General features: G+C 29.2%; 1 protein-coding gene across 8 annotated transcripts in view; it reads left to right on the forward strand.

Annotated features, from left to right (window-relative positions):
* LOC123265418 (phosphatase and actin regulator 2) overlaps positions 1-22536 on the forward strand; it is a 169516-nt gene that overhangs the window by 20509 nt on the left and 126471 nt on the right. For 2 of the 8 annotated variants that reach the window (XM_044729145.1, XM_044729146.1), the window contains exon 1: positions 19637-19973. The exons of 3 other annotated variants lie outside the window; for them this stretch is intronic. Coding sequence is in view for 1 of the 5 variants with exons in the window: in XM_044729151.1 (XP_044585086.1) it covers positions 5553-5589 (37 nt within the window). In the remaining 4 variants the exon portion in view is untranslated. Of the gene's footprint in view, positions 1-5477; positions 5590-19636; positions 19974-20002; positions 20274-22536 lie in introns of those variants that run through there. 3 more of the 8 variants (XM_044729144.1, XM_044729147.1, XM_044729151.1) reach the window with 2 other exon arrangements.

Consider the following 22536-nt stretch of genomic DNA (forward strand, 5'->3'; position numbering starts at 1 on the left):
CAATAAAAATATAAATGAAAATTTACTTCTATCAAAAACTAAATTTTTTGGAGCAAGAGGCTGAATTTTCTCAAAACAAGAAGATTTTCTTGACTTAAATAAATTTTCTTGGATCAAGATACGTATTTCTTAAAGCGAGAGAATTAATTTTGTTGGAATAAGTGAAATTTCTTGTGTCAAAAGAAATTTTTTTTCGCTCAAGAAAATAATTAGGAAGAAAAAAATTTTCTTGGCTCAAGTGAATCTTTTTTTCTGTGTGACCACTAACTAGCCAGGTGACGTAAGTGTGCTCGCTTCTGAAATTACAAAGCTTAAAAAGATGTGAGATTTTAAATCTACGATTTGTATGTATAGAAAACTAGCTGTTACCCGCCCGCTCCGCTGGGCACTTAGCATTGTATTTAGAATTTAATAGAATTGTATTTTTAGATCTAGACTTGAAATTAAATTCGAGTATTGTTTTGACTTTCACAGATTCCAAATTCCATCGGATGGGCCTGTTCCTTTTATCCATGTGATTATTCTAGCTAATACTCATTGTAACTTTCAATGTGCAATCACTATAACATCCCGGGACGAAAAATTTAAACTGATTTTAAGCTAAATGATCTGCATTTGAAATTATTGATCTGTATTTGAACTTTTAAAAACATTTTCATCTATATTTGATCTACTATTCAAATTATTTTTGATCTGTTTTAAGTCTAAATAACTTTTTAGTAAAATAATTGAGCAGCTATGAATATTTTATACTGTTTCTAATCTAATGAGACTAAAAAGTTTTAAAAGTTTGATCGGTTTTTAGTCTAGTTAATTTGTAGATGGACTTTATATATGTATTGTTTTCAAATTCAATATGAAATCTTATACTGTTTTTGATCTACAATTTTCACTCTAAATGTTCGAAGGCCAAAAGTCGACTAAGATAGTGACTTATAATTTTTTGGACTCACAAGTATCTCATTAAAAATTATAAGTCGCATTTATTTAAAAAAATAAATTAATTTATAATATATTCATGCGCTCTCTTGTTTTATGAACTGAACGTCGATTATAACTTTACATCTGTCATATTTATTTGTCATAGCTTAACATTTCATGGATTATAAAAGTTTTGTAACTGCGAATGTTAGTTGCAGAGATAACTAATAAATTTGTATTAACATACGTATATAAAATAGTTCTCATCGTTTGATTATGAATCTAAATCTAGAGTTTTCTAATTATCGTTATTAACCACAATGTGAATACATCGACAAGATTAAAATGTTGACAAGATGACAAGATTAATGTTACATTTTATACTTTCACGCATCATTTAATGAGCGATATTCACTATTTGGTAGTGCGAAGAATACCGCTTGGTATACATTGCACTACGAAATAGTGAATAGTCACTATTTCAATTTCAGAGAATGAAAAGCTGTGCCCTGTAGAGAATCTTCGAGGACATGAATAAAATAATAATAAATAAATAAATAAATAAATATATTATTATTATTTTTTTTATTATTATTATTACTACCTAATTCGTAACAGATCTGCAGGCGATCAAAAACCGACTAAAAATTATGCAACGTTTTGGTCTGTTTTTGACCTTGATGCGATCAAAACCAGTTAAATGATTGTGACAAAAAAAGTCTGATTTTGGTCTTGAAACAATAGAAAACAATTCTATTATAACATTAAAAATGATCTGAAATTGGTCTGAATTGGGAATAGTACGGGCAAAAACAGATTAAATTCTTATATAAAATAGATGCACATAATAAAATTAAATTGAATGAAAAATATTAAAAATTTTTATTAATCATAATTTTATTGTACTGTTTGACTAATAAAGAATTTCGCAACAGAAATCAAAAATATATAACGTTATTTACTTATAAAAAAACTATTTGATTCAAGAAAAACGTTCTTAATTCAAGTATAAAATAATTTTGATTAAAATTTTTCGTCTTGATAAAAGAATTTTTCGTCTTGAAAGTTGATTGCTTAGCGAAAAAAAATTCTACATTAAAAAATTGAGAGTAGATTATCTTCGTAAAATATTAAAGTGGTTGGTTGAGTTGATAAAATTTTTTAATAGTAAACTCTTCTTTTATCCTTGAATTTTATTTTCTTGACTAAGCTCATGAATTTCTATTCAAATAATTTGTTCGACTGAACCGTTGTAATTCTTCAATCACAATTAAATTTAAACGACTAGAATTGAGCGTAAAATAATTTCAATTGAGAATAAAAACATGATTATCCGCTAAGCATTCCTTGTAAAAATTTTTAGTCTTATGACTATACCTATATATTTGATTAAAAACTGAAAACTTGTTATTATGCATACATAAGCTTTGAATGTCGTAGTAATCTTTTTCATTTCTTTCATTATTTTTCTTTATCATCTTCTTCTCTTACTTCTTTGATGAAATCTCACCGTTTTACCTCCAACATTGAATATTCACGAGACTCATTCACCCAGCGTTACACCGACTCTTTTTACTTCATTCTGCAGTCTCCAGTTTCCTAGTTCCTTCTATACTATGCCTAGATGAGACGAGAAAACTACTTACAATATCTTTATACCCAAGAGTAAGAAGATAATATAACGACAGCGCAGAATGATCCATGGGAGACAGATGATACGAAACACACGTAATTTTATTCTTAACTAGTAAACATTTTTCTGACATGTATTGAAAAATTTATTAAAAAAAAAAAGGAATTATTTTAAAAAAAGCATTAAAATTAACTTGATTCGAGAGGAAAATTCTTGAACCAAGAAAATAATTTTGAAGAGGGTAATTGTCTTGAATCAAGACGAAAAATTCTTGAATCAAGTAAAATTTAATTAAACCAAGTAAAAATTTCTTAGTTTAAGAATTTTTTTGCTCAAATCAAGAACATGAAGTTTTTCAAAATTATATACTTGATTCAAGAACATTTTTTTTCTGTCTGTGGGTGACAAGTTGATTTAAAATTTGCATCACTTACTTATATAAAATCTTTATCTAATGTATTTTTAAATGGAACTAAACGGCTTCTATACTCCCGCTTTGGTTACAATAAGCAGCTCATATACGTAGATTGGAATTTTCAACATATTTCTTATGTATTTATTATTAGTATCATAATAATTATAAGAATTACAAATGTAAATAACGTAGAATACTTGGACGGACAAGAGCAGTTGCCTTACGCATGCGCTCGAAATTAATATGAAATTCACACCATTAACCACGTTTAAGACCACTATTACGGTGCAAGTACCACTTATGGTGTAGTGTTTGAACCAATTTTTTTGCTGATGTATGTTAGTTAACATATGAACAAATAGAGATGGTAAACAGAATACAGCATCGATGACGTGCAAAACTATGTGATATAACTATGAAGTGTTGAGGAAAGCCGACACTTAATTAATCGATTATTGTTAATGACTGCGCAAGTTGTTTTAATATGAAAAGCTCGTATGTAACGGTACTTCATCCGATGATACTTGTGGTTTATTATCTATTAGTATCAATATGACACTTCTGGCTTAATCACGAAAGCTTTAGTATAAATAGTTGTTCTTTATTTGTTGAAGCAATACTTATTTTTTTATTGCAAAAATGAATAATAATAATGATTATCATTTATTTTAATTTTTAATTTTAAAAACTTATAAATAAATGTCTTTTAGCCACTTAAAATGGATAAAATTTATTATATACTATAAAATCTTTAATTAAAAACAAAAAAAAATATTAAATGATTTTCTAGATTCAAAAATTTTTCCCTTGAACCAAGTTAATTTTTTTTTCAGTGTTGCTATGGACAACTCAAAATACTCTTTTATAGATTTTTTTTCAATAATTATTTCTTCTAAATATAATAATAATCATAATTCATAACAATAAAATTGTTTTTAGTACAATGAATTCATATGATTATATACCAACATCAACCTACGAACTAAAATATAAATTTACTTCTTTATTTTCGTTATCGGAAATACAATCAAGAAAATATAAGAGGCAGAAATTTGATAATCCAATCCACCGAGTGAAATAAATGAATTGTTCAGTGAATAGGTCATTTTGAATTTTCATCTTCTTTATGTCATATTCATCTTTATTTCCGCAATTAGTTAATTTCTCTTCTTAAGTATTTTTTCTATGTCTCGAATAATTCATCAATTAGGTCAATTTAAGAAAAACTATTATTAAAAATAATCTTATCATTCCTAATAAAAATTTACAACTGAATAATTCAAATAAAAAAACATTAATTACCTAAAAATCAATCAAGACAATAAAATTTTTATTTTTATTCCACTCAGTATCACCAATGCATACAATTAACCCATATTTAATACCACATGACATTTAAAAAAGTATCAATTATTACCGCAACACACAATAAATCTCCTACACCGTACCCCGGATGAATTGTTAATACCCGCCCACGACACGAGAAAAATGTCACCACAATATTTTTACTATACATATAATACATAATATAAATTTAAAAAGCGCCTTCTATATTTATCAATTCATTATGAGTGTCATCCAATCACCAACTAGTTACTAGTAACAATTATTCACTATTTATACCAACAAAGTAATCCTTAAAAAGTACGTCACTAAAGAATATAGGTATGAATTTTCTATATCGAACCCGATGGTGGATATGGATAGCCAATAAAACACGCTTGAGCTATCACAAAGTAGCAGTAGCCACCGGCACATCATCACTAGTATAGAACAACGATGCTATTATATGCTCAACACAAATAATATTGTATTTAATAAATAAATACTAGTAAAGTGAACCTGAACATGGATGTAAACAGAAGGAAGAAGAGGATGGAAGTAGAGTATAGTGTAGTAGTATTATTATATATCAGTATGTACTATGTAGTAGATGACTGACGTAGTGGCATACCGTGAATGTGAGTGTCGGTCAGGTCGGATTGGATCAACTGAAGCCTTAGAAGTATCATCAGTCTAGATATCTCTTTGCTGTGTAAACATTCTGCACAACCTTAGATAATCACAGTAGTATGATCAATTTTGTATACATATATACATATTTTCATTATTGTGAAGGATGATGGAGGAACCTCATTAATTAAAATGTAATTAAACGTTTATTTTATCTCGCCTCAGGCGCTGTTGTTACAAACTTTCATTGAAATAAAAACCCCGGGATATTGACCGTCAGTTTTAATTAAATAATGATAAAAAATTTAATTTTTAAAATAGATATAAATAGAGACACGACTACCTTGACATATTAGTAAATTATCGGCGCATTAAAATTTTATGATGGTGATTTAAAAATTAAATGGCTAGTAAAATTATGGATTGTTATTGAGAATCGTCGAATTAGCCTTTGACTTTACTGTGATAACGAGTTAATGTGAGTGAATTAAAATGGTCCACACCCTTATTTTTCAATGGGGTGTACACATGTTTGCATAGTTCAATGTTACGCTATTTTTAGTATTAGTATTCTTATTGAACTTGGCGGCGTGTGGTTAGGATCAAGTTCAGTGTCAAATATCGTTAACGATGAATAGTCTTTGGCGGATTTCTTCTATTGCCAGTGGTATGTTGGTTTTTGCATTTATTTTAATATCAAGGGGGGTTTATATAGAATATTTAGGGATGATTTGGTGCACCGAAAAAAAATTTTTAATTTGATGTAATCAGACCGGTAAAAAATTATTTAGACAGCTTTAAAAGATTTTTGATGAATTTAGGCAGCTGTAAAAAATTACTTGCATACTTTTGGAGATTTTTGAGTTTTGAAAAAAATATTGAGATACATTAAAACTCTTCTATTAGATTCCATTGAACAAATTTAGGTACACTGATAGAAGGATTTGTTTATAGTTAAAAATATTTGTTAATATTTAACAAATCATTTATTAGAAACCACTTTTTAGTATTAAACAAATATTTCTTAGTATTTAAAATGATTTGTTTGTATTTAATAAATCTGATATTCATTTATTAAATATTAATAAATCTTTCTAAATACGAAGTAATCTCTAATAAATGATTTGTTAAATATTAACAAATATTTTTAACTATAAGCAAATTCTTCTATCAGTGTAATAGTAAAAATTATTAAGTCAGTTTTGAATGATTGTAAAAAAGTATTAAAAGGTTTCAATTAAAAATGTTTGAAATTATATAAATCGTAATGAATTAAGTAAGAGTAAAATATGTTTCCATCTGTGTCCCATGATTAAAAATTGAATAACTTTAGCCAAACTGTATCGCAAAACAAACTGGTTCATAAATAAATCCGATTTATTAAAGATTAATTATGTATATAACCATCAGAGCTTCCATTTAGCATTTCGTTTGTCTTAAAATGAAATTTCTCTTTCTCCTGAGAAACTCTGCGGCCAATATTGTGGTTTGTATCAACTCGTTCCCTCAAGACTCGAGAACAAATTCCTGGTCGGAATTCCATCAACCTAAAGCTTTGCAAACGATTTATTTCACCGCAATTACTTTCGGTCTTCGCTCGTGATTAATCTCTCAACTTTCGCTTCTTATTCTTGTTTGTGCAAGACATCGAGTCCTGGGACTCCTAAACAAACAAATTTTCTGCAAAGTACGACACAAAGTCGCTCCTTTTTCTTTTCCCCTTTCTTTCGTTGAAGGACAAAATGTTTTAATTTCATGCTATTATATCTGTTTCAAATTAAAAATAAATTATTTAAGTCGCCGCGAATTATTTCCGAATCGATGACCCAGATTCGGCATAGAAACACTCAAGCTAAAACTTACTTCCAACAATCTTGTATTCATAGATTTTTTCAGTCGCGAATAAAATTTCATTGAAAATAGTTTGTTTTTAAAAAGTTATTTTTGAGCACATTATTATAGATATAACTTCCATTATTATTATTATTGTAAATATTATTTTTTACACCGTTGAATTTTACTTCTGCACACTTATACTTGCAAAAAATTTCAAGTATTTGAGTGAAAAGTCATCGTGCTTCTAAATAAATAAACAACTAAGAAAAAAAACAAAACTGCTTCGGTACGGGGAAAAAAGTAAATAAACACGCGAATAATAAACAAGATAAGCTTTTCCATCTTGACCGAAGTCACTTTCACATTTTTTTATTTATCATCTTTATAAAAATCTAAATAAATAATATTATTACTTTCTTGAATATTGAAGATTGAAAAATGTTTAGGGAAAAAATCTGATAGCTGGTTTTCCACCCACAAAAAATAATTCAATTTCAATAAGACAAAGTTATTTAATAAATAAAAAACATTCATTATTTAATATTGTCATGATAAGATCTTATCGACTATTGAGTCTTCATATGTCGGATGTTATAGTATATCTGTCGTATGCGGTAATTATTTTTCCTCTGATCAATTTGACCACTGGTGGTGGACTCATCGACCGGCCTTTAACGGAGTTCCAATAATAACTCAGCAATTCGCTGCAGAACGTACATGAGATAGGAGCTTACTGAGAATAATAATAAAAAAAAAAAAAAAAAAAAAAAAAGATAAAAATAATAATGAAAAACGAAGAAAAAATCTATAGTACTAGTTCGAGGACTCGTAGATACTGCAATAAAAAAATAGAAAAATTATAATTGATATTTGTGTTTTATGGGAATTCATAAATTAAAATTACGACCGCGTAAATTTGTTTTATTCCAAATTTTATTAGAATAGTTATTAGTACCTAGATGTTATTTTTATTACTTTCATTTGTAGTCTAGTCAACAAGTTCAAAAACGTGAAAAATAGAGATAAAGGTCCTAAAAATATGAGATTTTAATATTAAGATTTTCTTAGAAAAGTTTCAGTTGTGTCTCATCACCATAAATTATACCGGATTATAATTTACTTGGTGATGCCAAGCGATTGATAAAGTCTCGTCTCTGCAAGAATATTTTGGGAAATTTTAGCTTATTGTAATTTTGGTGCAATATAATAAAATTCACATTTGCAGATGGCGAGACCCTAATAAAATGTATTGTAGTAAGATTAAAAATATGTATAAGTTTGTTTGTAAGAAGCTTAAGGGTTTTCCCAAATATTTTTTATAAAAATATCCCAATAACCTACCTTTTTCTAAAAAGCAATTAAGGGATTGAAAACTCTTGTCGCCTGGCCAGCGACCGGACCCATGAGCTCAATAATTGCTCTATACCTGTACCTCTGTACCTATATCTCTCTCTTCCTCTTTTAACTATTATTTCTGTGATTTTTACATACTTTCAGAATCTATCCTATACCTAGACCTACTTGTACCTAGTTCCATACTTACGTACAACTAAGTACTCCTATCCTATATATTTTCTCAATACTTCCCTCGAGTACCCCCACCTCCTGAGAGGTCAGAGGCCGAGATGAACACTTTAAAAAAATCAGTTAGTCCTGAAAACCCATTAGCTTCACTTCGCTTTTAAGTTACACGCGTGTATTAATAGTTAGATTTATTTAAATAAAATTTATTAAACTTAAATATTTCTATTCGCTCACTCGCTAACCCGTACTTCCCAAAGTGGTGACCCCTAGTTCAAATAATAATTCGCGTGTTTTAAATTTCGACTTACAGTAAATTTATATCGCGTAGTTTATTTTTTTTTCTGGTGAAGTGTGGTTATTAGTGTGAGTAGTTCGCGTCGTGTTGTAAAATAATTTTTTTTTAAATCATGGTGAACCCTACGGTTAACAACGGTGAGGTAGTTCCGGAGGCTGAAGCGCGCATTGGTCGGATCGTAGCCCTGACGCGGTTACCAGAGTTTATTAGCGAAGACCCAGAAATGTGGTTCGTTATGGTAGAAGCGCTTTTCCAGCGATATAGTATAACCGATAAGCAGGATCGCCTAACTCATATTGTGCCAGCGTTACCTCCGCGAGTCGCGAAACAAGTGCGCGACGTCGTTATGAAAGAGCAAACCCCCGCGTTATACGATGAACTGAAGGCGCAGCTGATCAAGAGGCTCGGCATCAGTCAGGCGGAGAAAACAAACAGGCGGCTGGAAGGCGAGAAGATGGGTGACGAAAAACCATCAGAGTACCTACGCCGGCTACAAGAGATCGGAGGTGAGATCCCGGAACATCTTCTGCAGTCGATCTGGTTACGAGGTCTTCCGGATGGTTATCGGATGACGATGGCAGTGCAGCGCGGCCAGTCACTTGAAAAGATGGCTGAGGTTGCGGACAACATACACGAGACGGTACCGGCACATCAAGCCGTATTCGAGACTGCGGCGTTACGGAACACGTCAATCGCCACTGCGCTCCACAACCTTCAGCTGGAGATGGCAGAGATTAAGCGAAATATGCGCTCACCATCAGAAGGCAGACGTGGCAGATCACCGACACCGCACCGTAGTAAGCCCCAGTCCCGGTCAGGAGCACGATCACGTGGCCCTCGTCCCCAGGGAATTTGTTGGTACCATTGGATTTTCAACTGGAAGGCAGATAAGTGTACGCAACCGTGCAACTGGACCCCGGGAAATGCCCAGGGCAGTCGTTAATGACGGCCGACGACACTCGCCCGCAGACATCTAGCCATCTGTTTATCCGCGACCGTGAGTCAAATATGCATTTTCTAATTGACACCGGTGCGGATCTATGTGTAATTCCGCGAAAATATTACCTTGGACCGTGCAAAAAGGCAAACTACGAACTTTCCGCGGCTAACGGTACGCCCATATCTACATATGGTGTCACGACGCTTACACTGAACCTGGGCCTGAGGCGAAATTTCACATGGAGGTTCCTGATTGCGGATGTGTCGAAACTCATCATCGACGCCGATTTCCTATCGCATTACGGGTTGCTGATCGACCTCAAGCGCGGGAAGTTGTTAGACACAACCAGTAAGTTGTACCTAGAAGGAGAGATTGTTCAGTGCGAAGATCCAGGGATCAGGATCATTTCCGGCTCGTCTGAGTATCACAAACTACTCGAAGAATTCCCGTCGATCACACATCCAAGCGGAACTCCAGGAGAAGTGCGACATCAGACACAGCATCATATTGAGACGACTCCAGGACCACCGGTGGCGCTCAAGCCAAGAAGATTAGCCCCCGACAAGCTCAAAGCAGCCAAGAAGGAGTTTGAAGCCATGCTACGCCTAGGACTCGCACGCCCATCAAAGAGTCCTTGGGCTGCACCGCTGCACATGGTTCCCAAAAAGGGCGACGAATGGCGTCCATGCGGGGATTACAGAGGTCTCAACACCCGGGCCAAGGCGGACAAGTATGCGGTTTGACATATCCACGATTTTTCGTATATGCTGCATGGTAAGAAAGTTTTCTCCAGAGTTGATCTTGTGCGGGCGTTTAATCAAATTCCAGTTGCACCGGAGGACATTCAAAAGACAGCTATCACGACACCGTTCGGCCTGTACGAGTTTCCATTCATGACTTTTGGACTACGGAACGCAGCGCAAACGTTCCAGCGCTTCATGGATGAAGTACTTCGCGGGTTGGATTTTTGCTACGCCTACATCGACGACATCCTGATCGCCTCGACATCACCTGAAGAACACAAGAGACACCTCAGAATACTCTTCAAGAAGCTCGAGGAATATGGCGTCGTTATTAACCCCAGCAAATGCGTCTTTGGAGTTTCAGAAGTCGAGTTCCTCGGATACCTCGTCTCAGAAGCTGGAGTACAACCACTGCCTGAAAAGGTCGAAGTCATCCGGTCATTTCCAAAACCGACCACCGGCAAACAACTCCGTCAATTTCTAGGTATGGCTAACTTTTATCGCCGATTTATTCCTAGAGATGCAGGTATCCAAGCTCCACTGAACGAGCTACTCAAGGGAGACATCAAGGGACGTGCGCCGGTCAAATGGACTCCAGAAGCTGCCAAAGCATTTGAAGCTTCCAAGGAGAGCTTGGCCCAAGCGACGCTGTTATCTCATCCAAAATCCGATGCACCGCTGGCAATATTCACCGACGCATCTGACACCGCCGTTGGAGCCGTCCTACAACAGTGGGTCGACAACATGTGGCAGCCACTTAACTTCTTCTCGAAGAAGCTCAGTCCTGCCGAAGTCAACTACAGTGCGTACGATCGAGAATTACTGGCGATTTATCTGTCAGTCAAACATTTCCGTCACATGGTAGAAGGTCAAGAGTTCGCAATTTATACCGATCATAAACCAATTACGTTCGCGTTCAAATTGCGGTCAACTCAATGCTCACCCAGGCATCAACGTCACCTGGAGTTCATTGGACAATTTTCTACCGATATTAGACATGTTTCAGGTACAGATAACGTCGTCGCTGATGCCCTGTCAAGGATCGAAGAATTGGAGTCAACCATCGACTACGCATCGTTGGCAGAAGCCCAAAAGACAGATGAAGAGCTTCTGGATCTCCAACACGAAACTTCGTCACTTCAACTGCAACCAATCCCAATACTGCCATTGTTTAATGTGAAAACAGGTATAGCTAAATATTAATTGAAAAAAAAATTTTTATCAACATTTTTTAGATTTTTAAATTTTCAATAGTTATAAAAAATCATAATTAACAAAATAATAAACTTTTATGAAAATTTATCGCAGGATCTTATAAAGTACATATATCAAAAGAGCTCCACGAAGTTTAAAATTTATAGGTCAATTATTTATACCTTTCATCCTATTGTTTATGCCAATGGAGATTGGGAAAAAATTTGTTAGTTAACAATTGAATAACTTTTTGAAAAATGGTGATTAAACTTTTTTTTCTTCAGGGCTCGATTCTTTCAAGTGTTAAGAAGATACTAGAATTTTTCAAATTTTTAAAATCACATTTTATGTTATAAAAAAATTATTTTTATTGCTGAACTCTCTTTAGCGGCGGCGCGCGCATGCCGTAACAGCCGCGCGGAGCCCTATTTTCAACGTCAAATTAAAATTATAAATAGTGGAGATAGAGTTCCGGGAGTTAAGACTTTTTTATTGGAAATTTCCTCCTCTTTAACGAGCTTTTTTCAAAATTGCTTAAATGTTAATATTTTTCGAGTTATTAACAAAAAAGAAAATATCATTTTTTTTTCATCTAATTTTGTTAATAACAATTGCAATTTTTTACCTGCACCAAAATCCTTCGAAAACATTTTTCTAGAGGTGATTCCGAATCGAATGAGCCATCGCTCATATTTTTAGGACCTTTATCTCTATTTTTCACGTTTTTGAACTTGATGCCTAGACTATTGACATGCCTTTCTATATTGATATATTTCCATAGTTGATATAATTTAAAAATCAACTAATTATTAATACATTTTTTATTAATTTATAAGCAACTTACAGTGGCTTTGTGGCTGTAAAGAATAACAAAGTCTAGGTTATAATAACTAATTTACATGATGTAACAACAAAATAGTATAATCATTATAGCAGAATCTTTTAATTAATTCAACTAAATATTTTAGTAAATTACTTTGTTGATATTAATAATAATTTTGTTAGCTAAATTTTCAAAAAAACATTTTTCCAAAACAATAACTACACAGAAAAAAAACTTTTTGTACCAAGAAAATTTTAAGGAAGACATAAGTTATTTTGGAGCAAGAAGAAATTTTCTTGGCTCAAGAAACTTTGACTTCATTCAAGAAATTTTCAATTTTCCTTAATATTTTCTTGAGCCAAGAAAATTTACCCTCCAGTCAAGAATTTTTTTTTTCAGTGTAGATTTTCGAGCTACAAATTATAACTCCTCCGAAAAACTTATAATAAATTAACAATCGCTGAAAAACATGAAATTTTGATTAATTACAAATTCAGGTAAATATTTTTTTAATGATACTAAATTTAATGAAAAAATCAATTTTTCATTTTAATATGCCAGGGACAAAATTTTTCTTATTGTCTTAACCCGTTGAGGACACACATCGAAAAAATTACGTTGAGGACACACGGGGTCCAGTAGACCCCACTCAGCAAAACAGTTCTAATTCATTTTCTATGGGATGTATTGACTTATAATTGGCACCAAACTTCAATATAACATTCCCTCTAAATATCTACTAGCTATTTTTAATTTCTAATAATTTAAAAATACTAAAAAATCGTTTAGAAAAAAAAAATAAACTTTTTTTATAAAAAAAAGTCGCAGAAATTTTAATTTTTACGATATCGAAAAAAAATCGACGCCATTTTATTAGGAAAACAATATATTTTAAAGAAAAAAATCAATATTTAATGAAGTTTGAAATAAATATATTTATTCTGAAGTTTGAAGTTACGAATTTCGGTCAGTCGCTTAAAATGAGGCTAACAGCATGGAGACCTTTGTGACGTATCACAACTTATTACGTAGATTTCAACCGATAACAGATTGCACACTGACTCATTTATAAATCTACATCTAAATTTAAAATTGCCTCAAAGTTCGCCTGGGGTCCACTGGACCCCATGTGTCCTCAACGGGTTAATTATATCGATTATTACTGTTATTATTGTTGATTTATGACAAAAAAATATTTTTACAGTAACAAAAATAATTTTATAAAAATTACACACTCAATCACTATTTTTCCAACACATACTGAGGAAAAGACAAGTATTAAGTACGTTGCGTTTATCAACAACAGCAATGCAGTGAACCTTGTGAAAACAAGGGAATACTACCCTAGTTTCAAAAACACGTTGAGAGTTTATGCTGTGTATTTATTTATCTGACTGAATTTATAATATTAATATATAATATGCTCTACATATACATATATTCTATATTAACACAAAATATAACACGTCTATTATGTGCTGCGCTTGTCATTGTTGGTCCTCACTTCCGTTTTTGCGACGTTGTTCTGACAGCCGTAAAGAGAAAACTCACTCGTGTTGTCATGAAATTTTTCTCAAACTTTATCGCTTATTTCCACGTTTATTTTTATTTTTTATTTACATTTTATTTCTGTAGAAAAGCTATTTTCAGATTTGTTAAGAAAATCATTATTAGGTCACACTATTTGTTAAATTTATTTAACGTTTTAATCAATAGAAAATAAAACAAATCTTTTAAAAATTGGTTAGTTTTGCACAAGTAATTTAAATTATTATGAAAAAAAATTCCACATCTACAAAATTTTAAAAAACTATGAGTGTAATTTTTTTTTTAATTTTTTTGTGATGAATTATTTGTGAAAAAAAAAAATTTTCAATGTTTACATATTTTAATATTAAAAAATTTTATATATGAAAATTATTTACAAAACTGAAAAAAAAATTTATTTACAAAAATCTAACATTTCTGATTGGAGCAAAAGAAAATTTAAATACGCCAGGAATTAAAATTAGAGAACTCGCGTTTAGTTTTAAGAAACTAAAAATTCCGAAACTAAATCAATTAATTCTTGAACAAGCAACCGATTTCTATAAAAATAAATTAAATCAACATAAAATTTTAAAAGATGTTTGTAAAAACACTAGTTCCAACCCTTAGGCCAAACACAAATTACCTCAACAGCTATTGATTAATAGTAATAGAAATCTGCCTATAAAAAATGTAAATATTGTAAATAGATGTAAAATAAACATAGTTAATACGAAGTTGAGTTAAGTTATCCATAGTACAACGAAACCTTAATAGAGTTTTTTTACCCACTTTTCCCTAAGAAGTCACAAATATCAAATAAATACATATTGTTAACTTAATATATATATATATATAGAGATCTAAAATAAGTTAAATCCCAGCGATGGGCCAGGAGTTATGAATTAAAGATTTATAAACTGATTATAATTGAAAAATGTAATTGGAAAAAAATAGCAACATTCAATAAAATATAAATTTAAAAAAAGAATTCGCGGCGGTAGATGAGCCTCTCTACTATACTTTTCAGTGGAAAAAAGTGGGGATAAAATAGAGAGTCAAAGTTAGATAATAAAGAAGTTACGGAGACTTCACTGTATGCTGGTTGATTTTCAAAATTTATCTTTATAAAAATTATTCCACTAGATACCTGGGGGTATCATATTAAATTACAAGATTATTATCAAAAAAATAAATAAAATAAAGTGTATATTATAAATGTAAGAATTTACTGGACACTTACTACTCTAAACGTTTGTGTAACTGACTCATCTCTCTTGGCCGTAAGACACTGCGTAAGTCTAGCGCGCACAAGGTCGCTGGTTCGAATCCAGGTCCTGCAAGATTTTTTCATTTTTCCTATCAATTTTCTGCTACTGACAACAACTTCCATTCCAAAAGATGAATCCTATTTACCGACTGACTAAAAACTGACCATCATTGCGTAGCTTCAATTTCTCCTCTACCTAGGTGCTAAAACTAGAAAATCCAACTCACAACTCCTCTCTCTTTATTTCCTCTGTTACACAATGGCATTTCTACCACTAGAGAAATGTCAGTTCAACGCAGAGGTAGAGTAAAGCTTTGTCGTGCTCCACTTCGGGTTGTGTTATCACAGCAACTCGAAACTAAGGCCTTCAAACATTTTTTTTTCACACATACCTCACATCGTTAGTGTATAAACACAAACTTACTAATTTTTCATGTTTCTTTAGTTTAATTTTTCTAATTAAATTTCACTTATTTTATTCTAACTTTGATTGTAAAATTTTTTTTCCTCATGCGTTATTTAAAAAGAAAAAAAAAATTCTGGTCTAATAAATTATACCGATTTCTACTTTTGAAAGGTGAAGAATGTTTCACTTGTATTATTTCAGTTATTAGTTGTGACAGCGGATAAACTGATATGAAAAGGTAGACAGCTATATAAGTATATAAATAGGTGTAGTTTATATGTGACATTAGATAGAAGGCTCACTAGTATGTAGAAAATAGTAGTACGTAGTAAAACTACCCAAAGTCCGGGTATAGAATCACAAGTCAGTTTAAATTAGAGAGTGTCTAGACGCTTTGCGAATACCACGTGGCTCACGTCATCTCTTATTCGCATAACTAGACTTTTAAAATTATATATATTGTTATTAAAAAAACACGAGTTCAATCTTGCGGCTGTCCCATTTCAAAATACAGTGACTGCAACAATTTTTTTCAGTTTTTTTTTTTTTTAAATAATTATGCAATTTTTTAAATTAACAATCTTATTTTTAAAAAAATTTTTTTGTTAACATATTTTATTTTATATTTCTAAAAAAATTTTTTTGTCTATTAAATATAGAATTTGAAATTTTTTCTTATAAAGCAGACTTGAAAAAATCTAAAAAATGTCTATTATTAAAGGGGAACACCACTGTGACGATCGAAAAAAAGAGGTGATTTTCGGGAATTTTTTTGACAGGGAAAATAAAGGAATTCGGGGATCGGATTTTTTTTTATTTTATTAAGGATACATTAAATATTATTATCTTAGATTTTTATTAAAAAATATTTAATTATTACAAAGTTACTAACAATCTCTTAGAACACTAGAAAAAATTTCTCCTTCCATGGTCGGTTCGATAACTCAAAAACGGACCATCTGAAAATAAAAACCCAAATTGCTTTTTAATCAGTAAAGATGTAGTTATCGTCGCATGTACGGAAGTTTGAAAATTTTAATTTTTAAAAAAATGGCGACTGATTGAAAATTTTCTCACTATTCTTACTGTTTTTTTTTGTTTTAACCCGGCTAAAAAAATCTTTAAAATGAAAATTTTTTTAATTTCGTACGTTTGACGATAATTACATCCTTACTGATTAAAAAGCAATTTGGGTTTTTATTTTCAGATGATCTGTTTTTGAGTTATCGAACCGACCATGGAAGGGGAAATTTTTTCTAGTGCTCTACGAGATTGTTAATAACTTTGTAATAATTAAATATTTCTTAATAAAAATTTAAGGTAATAATCTTTAATGTACCCTTAATAAAATAAAAAAAATCCGATCCCCAAATTCCTTTATTTTCCCTGTCAAAAAAATTCCCGAAAATCACCTCTTTTTTTTCGATCATCACAGTAGTGTTCCCCCTTAATTAATGTCTAAATTAATTTTTCATTCTCCGACAGAAAATTACTAAAAATAAATTTTAAGAATATTGTACCATTAATGTAAGATTTTAATTTTGATTTTTTTTTTTACAAGTGTAAAAATACATGTAATTATCATGAGTATTCTCATTATCATTAAGGTCCTTAAAGTTTTAATTAGTATGATAATATCTCGGGTCGTAATCAATTCGATAAACATCACAAGTTATTCTGCTTAAACTTACATGGAGGTCATCATTTTATTTTATAATTACTGTCCCATAATTGGGTCTCTTACCGTATGATATATGTTTATAATAATTATGTGTGGTTACATGCATACATTGTTGTTAAAATTACAATTGTGTTTTCTCTTGGCAGCAATTTAATAATTATTTCTTAATTTTTTATGATAGGAAAAAAAATATCTAATAAAAATTTTTATTGCTGATAAAATTTTTCAGTAATTAAAATTTATTAGAAAAATATATTTATAGCATTTTAAATAGTCGAGATTTAAAAAAATTTTATCGTTATAGATATATGAATAAATTTAGATTTACGAGTGCATAAATACGATGCTTTCAGTATTTACAGCAAGTGAAAAACTTAAATAAATCATGAATAACAGAACAGTGGAGAGTGTGTATCGATAATATATAATGGTTAATATACTTGTACTGTGTACTTTAACTTGGTATTATATTATTAATATTTGAATATTTAAATGATATATTGAAAAGTTACATAAGTTATACTTTGAACGAAACTAAACAATTTTTTTTTTCGTAATTTTACATTTTATGACTTATTTAATATGAAACACTTAACAATGAATTCTTAACAATAGGGAGCAACACAATAGAATAGTTAATAGAGTGTTCAATGTATATTATTGAGGGAAAAGGGTTTATTACAGCAGCTAGAGTTTTTTAAGTAAAAATGTTTTAAAATAAAAAGAACTATTTTAATAATACAATCTAAATAAGAATTAAATTAGTTAAATTTATTTTTAATGACAATATTATTTAAAATTGAAAAAATTAAAGATAAAAATAAATTGAAAAATTTATAATCGAATGATAGTACCATTATTAATTATATAAATTAATTCTGAGCAGGAAAAATTTTTATCAATGGTTTAATATTGATATTTTTATAAAACAATAGAAAATCTTAATTATTTATTTATCATAATATGTTTCATTGACTTTGAGGTAAACAAATAAAAATTCCGATGACCTCTTCCCTTAGAAAGAAAAAAATTTTTTTATTTACACGCATTAAACATTCAAGTTTAGGATTGCGCAAAAAAATTAAATATTTCGTGTACGAAGTAAATCGGGAGTTTTTAGTAAATTGATTTCAAAGTAAATACGAATTTTAATCCGAAAATGTCAAGTATGGAGTTTTCACACTAAAATAAATTTTTATTCAGCTGAAAAAAGTTTCATATACCAAATTATTTACAAATACTTCAAACAATTTATCTCAAGTTTATGTTTGTGAATATGCATTGTATTTATCTAAAAAATTCGACTTTTTTGGAACATTAAATCTAATTTTCTTGAAGATTATTTTAATTTTGTCTTGTTAATGAATTCTAACATAAGAAGTAAAAAATAAAATTAATTACTTAAATGTTCTTAAAATTAAATTTTATATGGCAATTTTAAAAATTTCTTAGCAAAAAATTATAAAGAAAAAATATAAAACAATGCAAGTTGTAGAAAAATCTTTAAAAAATATTGACGCTATTTCCTTAAATATTAAAATTATTACAACTAAAAAAAAAAAGTTAGGTTGATTGTTAAAATTTCTAAGCACGCATTTTGCAATTTTTAAACGAATTACATCAATTTTTTATTTTCATTTAAAAAAAAATAAAGAGTTCACTCTTCGGAGTTTTTTCTTATAAACAATATAAATAAAATTTTTTTTCGGAGTGAATTTCACTCCAGAAGAATTAAATTAAAAATCCGTTCCGCAAGTTATTTACGGTTTAAAATCTATAATACTGACAACTGTCAATTTTTTTAATTTTAATAACAAATCATTTAAAATAAAAAAAAAATACTTCTAAAATTTTCTACGAATTATTTTTTTTTTAATTTTCACATTTGGAATTTTTTCAATATATTTTTTTAATTATAATTCCATTGCTTAAAAAAATTCTAATTTCGTCAACTTCAGAATCATTAAAATGTACATATATTTTATTTAAAAAATAAATCATCAAATTGGCAGACATCTGTCAATTTTTTAAATTTTCATTACAGATCAACGAAAAAAAACATATTTAAAAAAAAATTTGCACTGGTAATTTTTTTTAATTTTTAGATGTGGAATTTTTTAATTAAAATTTTTTCATCATAATTTTATCATTATAAAAGTCCAAAAAATTGACAGATATATATTAATTTCAGTATAATTTTTTCAAAGTTAATTTTCATTTAAAATTTCAAATTTTGCCACTTTTTTCACTGCAGTAAATTTTATTCAAAGTAATAACAAAAAAATTTGTAAAAATGTAATAAGTTGTCATATTAGTCATGAAAATCTCATCTTTTTTTCATTATTATTATCAATTTTATATTATTATTAATACTAATAATAATAATTACAATAAAGAAGACAATAATAATAATAATGCGCCTCGTGGTTGTAAATGCTTACAGTATTTACAGGTTGGTGGCGCAACAATCGCATGGCCGCCGTCAGTTGTCGCGAGCGAGCCTCGGTGTGTGGTTACGCTTTATACGCCGCTCCTTATTTTTTACTTAAATTTTTTACAATTGGTGACACCATAAAATAATGACCGTTATTATTATTAATAACTAAAAAATAAATATTCGTGCCAGTGAAACATAATTATTATATCCGTCTGCGACAATCCGTCCAAGCGAGTCGTGACACCAATTAAATATAAATAAATAATTAATAATAATAAGTGTGTAGTGCCAGTGTAACCGTTTGTTCTTTTTATACCTGTGAACAATAATTATTTAAAAGTTATTTAATTACAGTGTTTTTACTCCAATCATCTAGTAAATATTTATAAAATCTAAATTTTACTTGTAAGAAATAATGTGTTTCGATGCGAGATTCACAAGTGACGCGGGGCGTCGAGAGTTCGCTAGAGCTCGTTGTCGTCGTTCTCAGTCTTGAATCGCTTCTCTCTGTTTTCTGTCTGGTCTCTTCTCGAATATTATACCTATAATACCGAGAGACCGAGCATCAAGCCTTTATTTCTATATGATACACCAACACAATTTGTCTCTTTTCCTCATCATCATCCTCATCATATCAGCTAATTTTCATTTGTCACTAAATAATTACTCATTCAAGTGATTATATTTACAAATGTGATTATGTTTATAATTATACTAAAATCATCATTCATTTGATCATTTTTTGGTTTTTTTTTTTCAAGTAAATTATAAATAAAAAATTTTTTTAATTTTTATATGATATTAAAGTTAGCAGTCACTTGATAATTTTTTAATTTTATTTAATAAACAAATTATTTTTAATAAATTGCACTTATAATTTTTTTTAATTTCTACGTCAATATTTTTTTCTCATTTTTCTTGCCATAATTTATTTGTTAAAAAAAATTCTAAAAATTATTAAATATCTGCTTAATTAATTATTGTAATTTTTATATGTGGAGTTTGTTTTTTATAATTATTTTTTAAAAAATAACCTGAAAACTGTCAAATGTTTGCTAATTTCAGTATTATTATTAAAAATTGCAGACAATTTTTTTTGTTTCGGATGAATTATTTTGTGATTGAATGAACCTGTTACATTTTTTGTAATTGCCATTATTAATGCCTTGGCATATAAATTAAATAAATAATTATAAAAAATATTTTATTTGATTATTTTTGATGAAAATTAATTTAGCAGATGTTTGATAATTTCAAAAATTTTTTTAACAAATAAATTATGGCAAAAAAAAGTAGAAAAAAAAATTAACACGTAGAAATTTTAAAAAATAAAAAATGTAATTTTTTAAATGGTTAAGTAACTGCTAACTTTAATGTCATTTATTTTTGGTAAATAATTTACTGAAGAATTTTTTATATCGAAGTAGAAAAATACTAATGAAAAAAATTATATACTTGTGCCAAGTTTTTTTTCTGTAAAAATTAGCACCTACTTATATTGATAAATTTTAGAGTTTGTAATTCACCAATTTGAAAAAATTTTAAGTTAGACGTCTTTTAGTATTTTTAATAGTTTTTTTTTTAATTGCAATTTTTTAAATGATTGAAAATTTGATTTGTTTATTGAGAAAATTAAAATGAGTGTAAAATTTAACCGCGTTTTAAAAATATTTAAAAAGAATTGATTTAATTCAAATTACAAAATTGATGAGTTTTTATAATTGAAAAAATTTTTATTGTGACTAAAAAACAATTTGCACATTATTTTTTAATTTTCTTGAGCTTTTAAAATATTAAATTGTCAAATGTCTGCAATTTTACTAATCCAACTAATCATCAAACACTTTTTTCATTTTTTCAACAAGATTATTGTAAAAAAAATATTTTAAATAGTCGGAAAATTTTTTCATTTTTCAATAACTATTTTAAATGAAAATTTGTCCCTGTAAACATCAAAATTTCTGAAAATACGATTTACAAATATTTTAACAATAATAATTATTTATAAATTATTTTATAATTAATTTTCATGAAAAATAAGAGTGAGTTTTTAAAAATTTAAACTAAACACAACAAATGGACTCAAATTTATTTATTCAAACAATCAGAATAATATTAATGGTAATTTTTATATCCGGTATCTTTGGTAGATCGCGTGCTGCACAGGTGTTTCGAAATATAAAATACAACTAAACTAGTATACGAAGAAGAATGAAATAAAACTAGTAAAAATAGATAGACATAAATATATAGGATATATTTATATGATATAAAGAAAATGTAAAAAGGTTCTGAGCTGTCTGCCAAAAATATCCAATTTTGCTAAACTGACATCTCGAGACATTAATTGTTTATTGACAGATAAAGAACCACTCGGCTTTGTTAAAACTGACTTTTTTTAGTGAAGCTGGAGAAATGGTTGGCTGCTTGGCCTTGGGATAGATTAAATCCTTGAAATTGAAAATGAAAGTAAATAAAAATCGCTGGCTAGCTAGAGTTCTTATATCATACTAAAAATATTAATCAAATATTCAATGAAATTCCGAGTTTCTTAATCCTTAATGTTTACTTAATTGATATATTGTTCATTCATTTTTTTTACATTTAAAAATTATCTAGTAGCTTAGATAAATAATAATAATAATTATTATTAGAAAAAAAATTGGATTTGTAATTTTTAAAATTTATCGGTAGATTAATATTTAAATTTCATGAATTGTAGTCCTAGTTTTTTTTATCATCTATTTGTTATAACTCTCAAGAGTATTGTCAATTTTCGTGATCGCAATTGTAATAAAACAATTTCCCTCGTGGGTGATTGCTGAAAATTTTTTTGCAACTGCAGACTTTTTATAAATGTTTCATGTATAACTTGATATTAATTTTTAAATTTTTATTTTGAGAACGATTTTACGTAAAATGATTAAATTTCTTTTGG

The sequence above is a fragment of the Cotesia glomerata genome, linkage group LG5, assembly GCF_020080835.1.
Source record: "Cotesia glomerata isolate CgM1 linkage group LG5, MPM_Cglom_v2.3, whole genome shotgun sequence".
NCBI classification, from domain to species: domain Eukaryota; kingdom Metazoa; phylum Arthropoda; class Insecta; order Hymenoptera; family Braconidae; genus Cotesia; species Cotesia glomerata.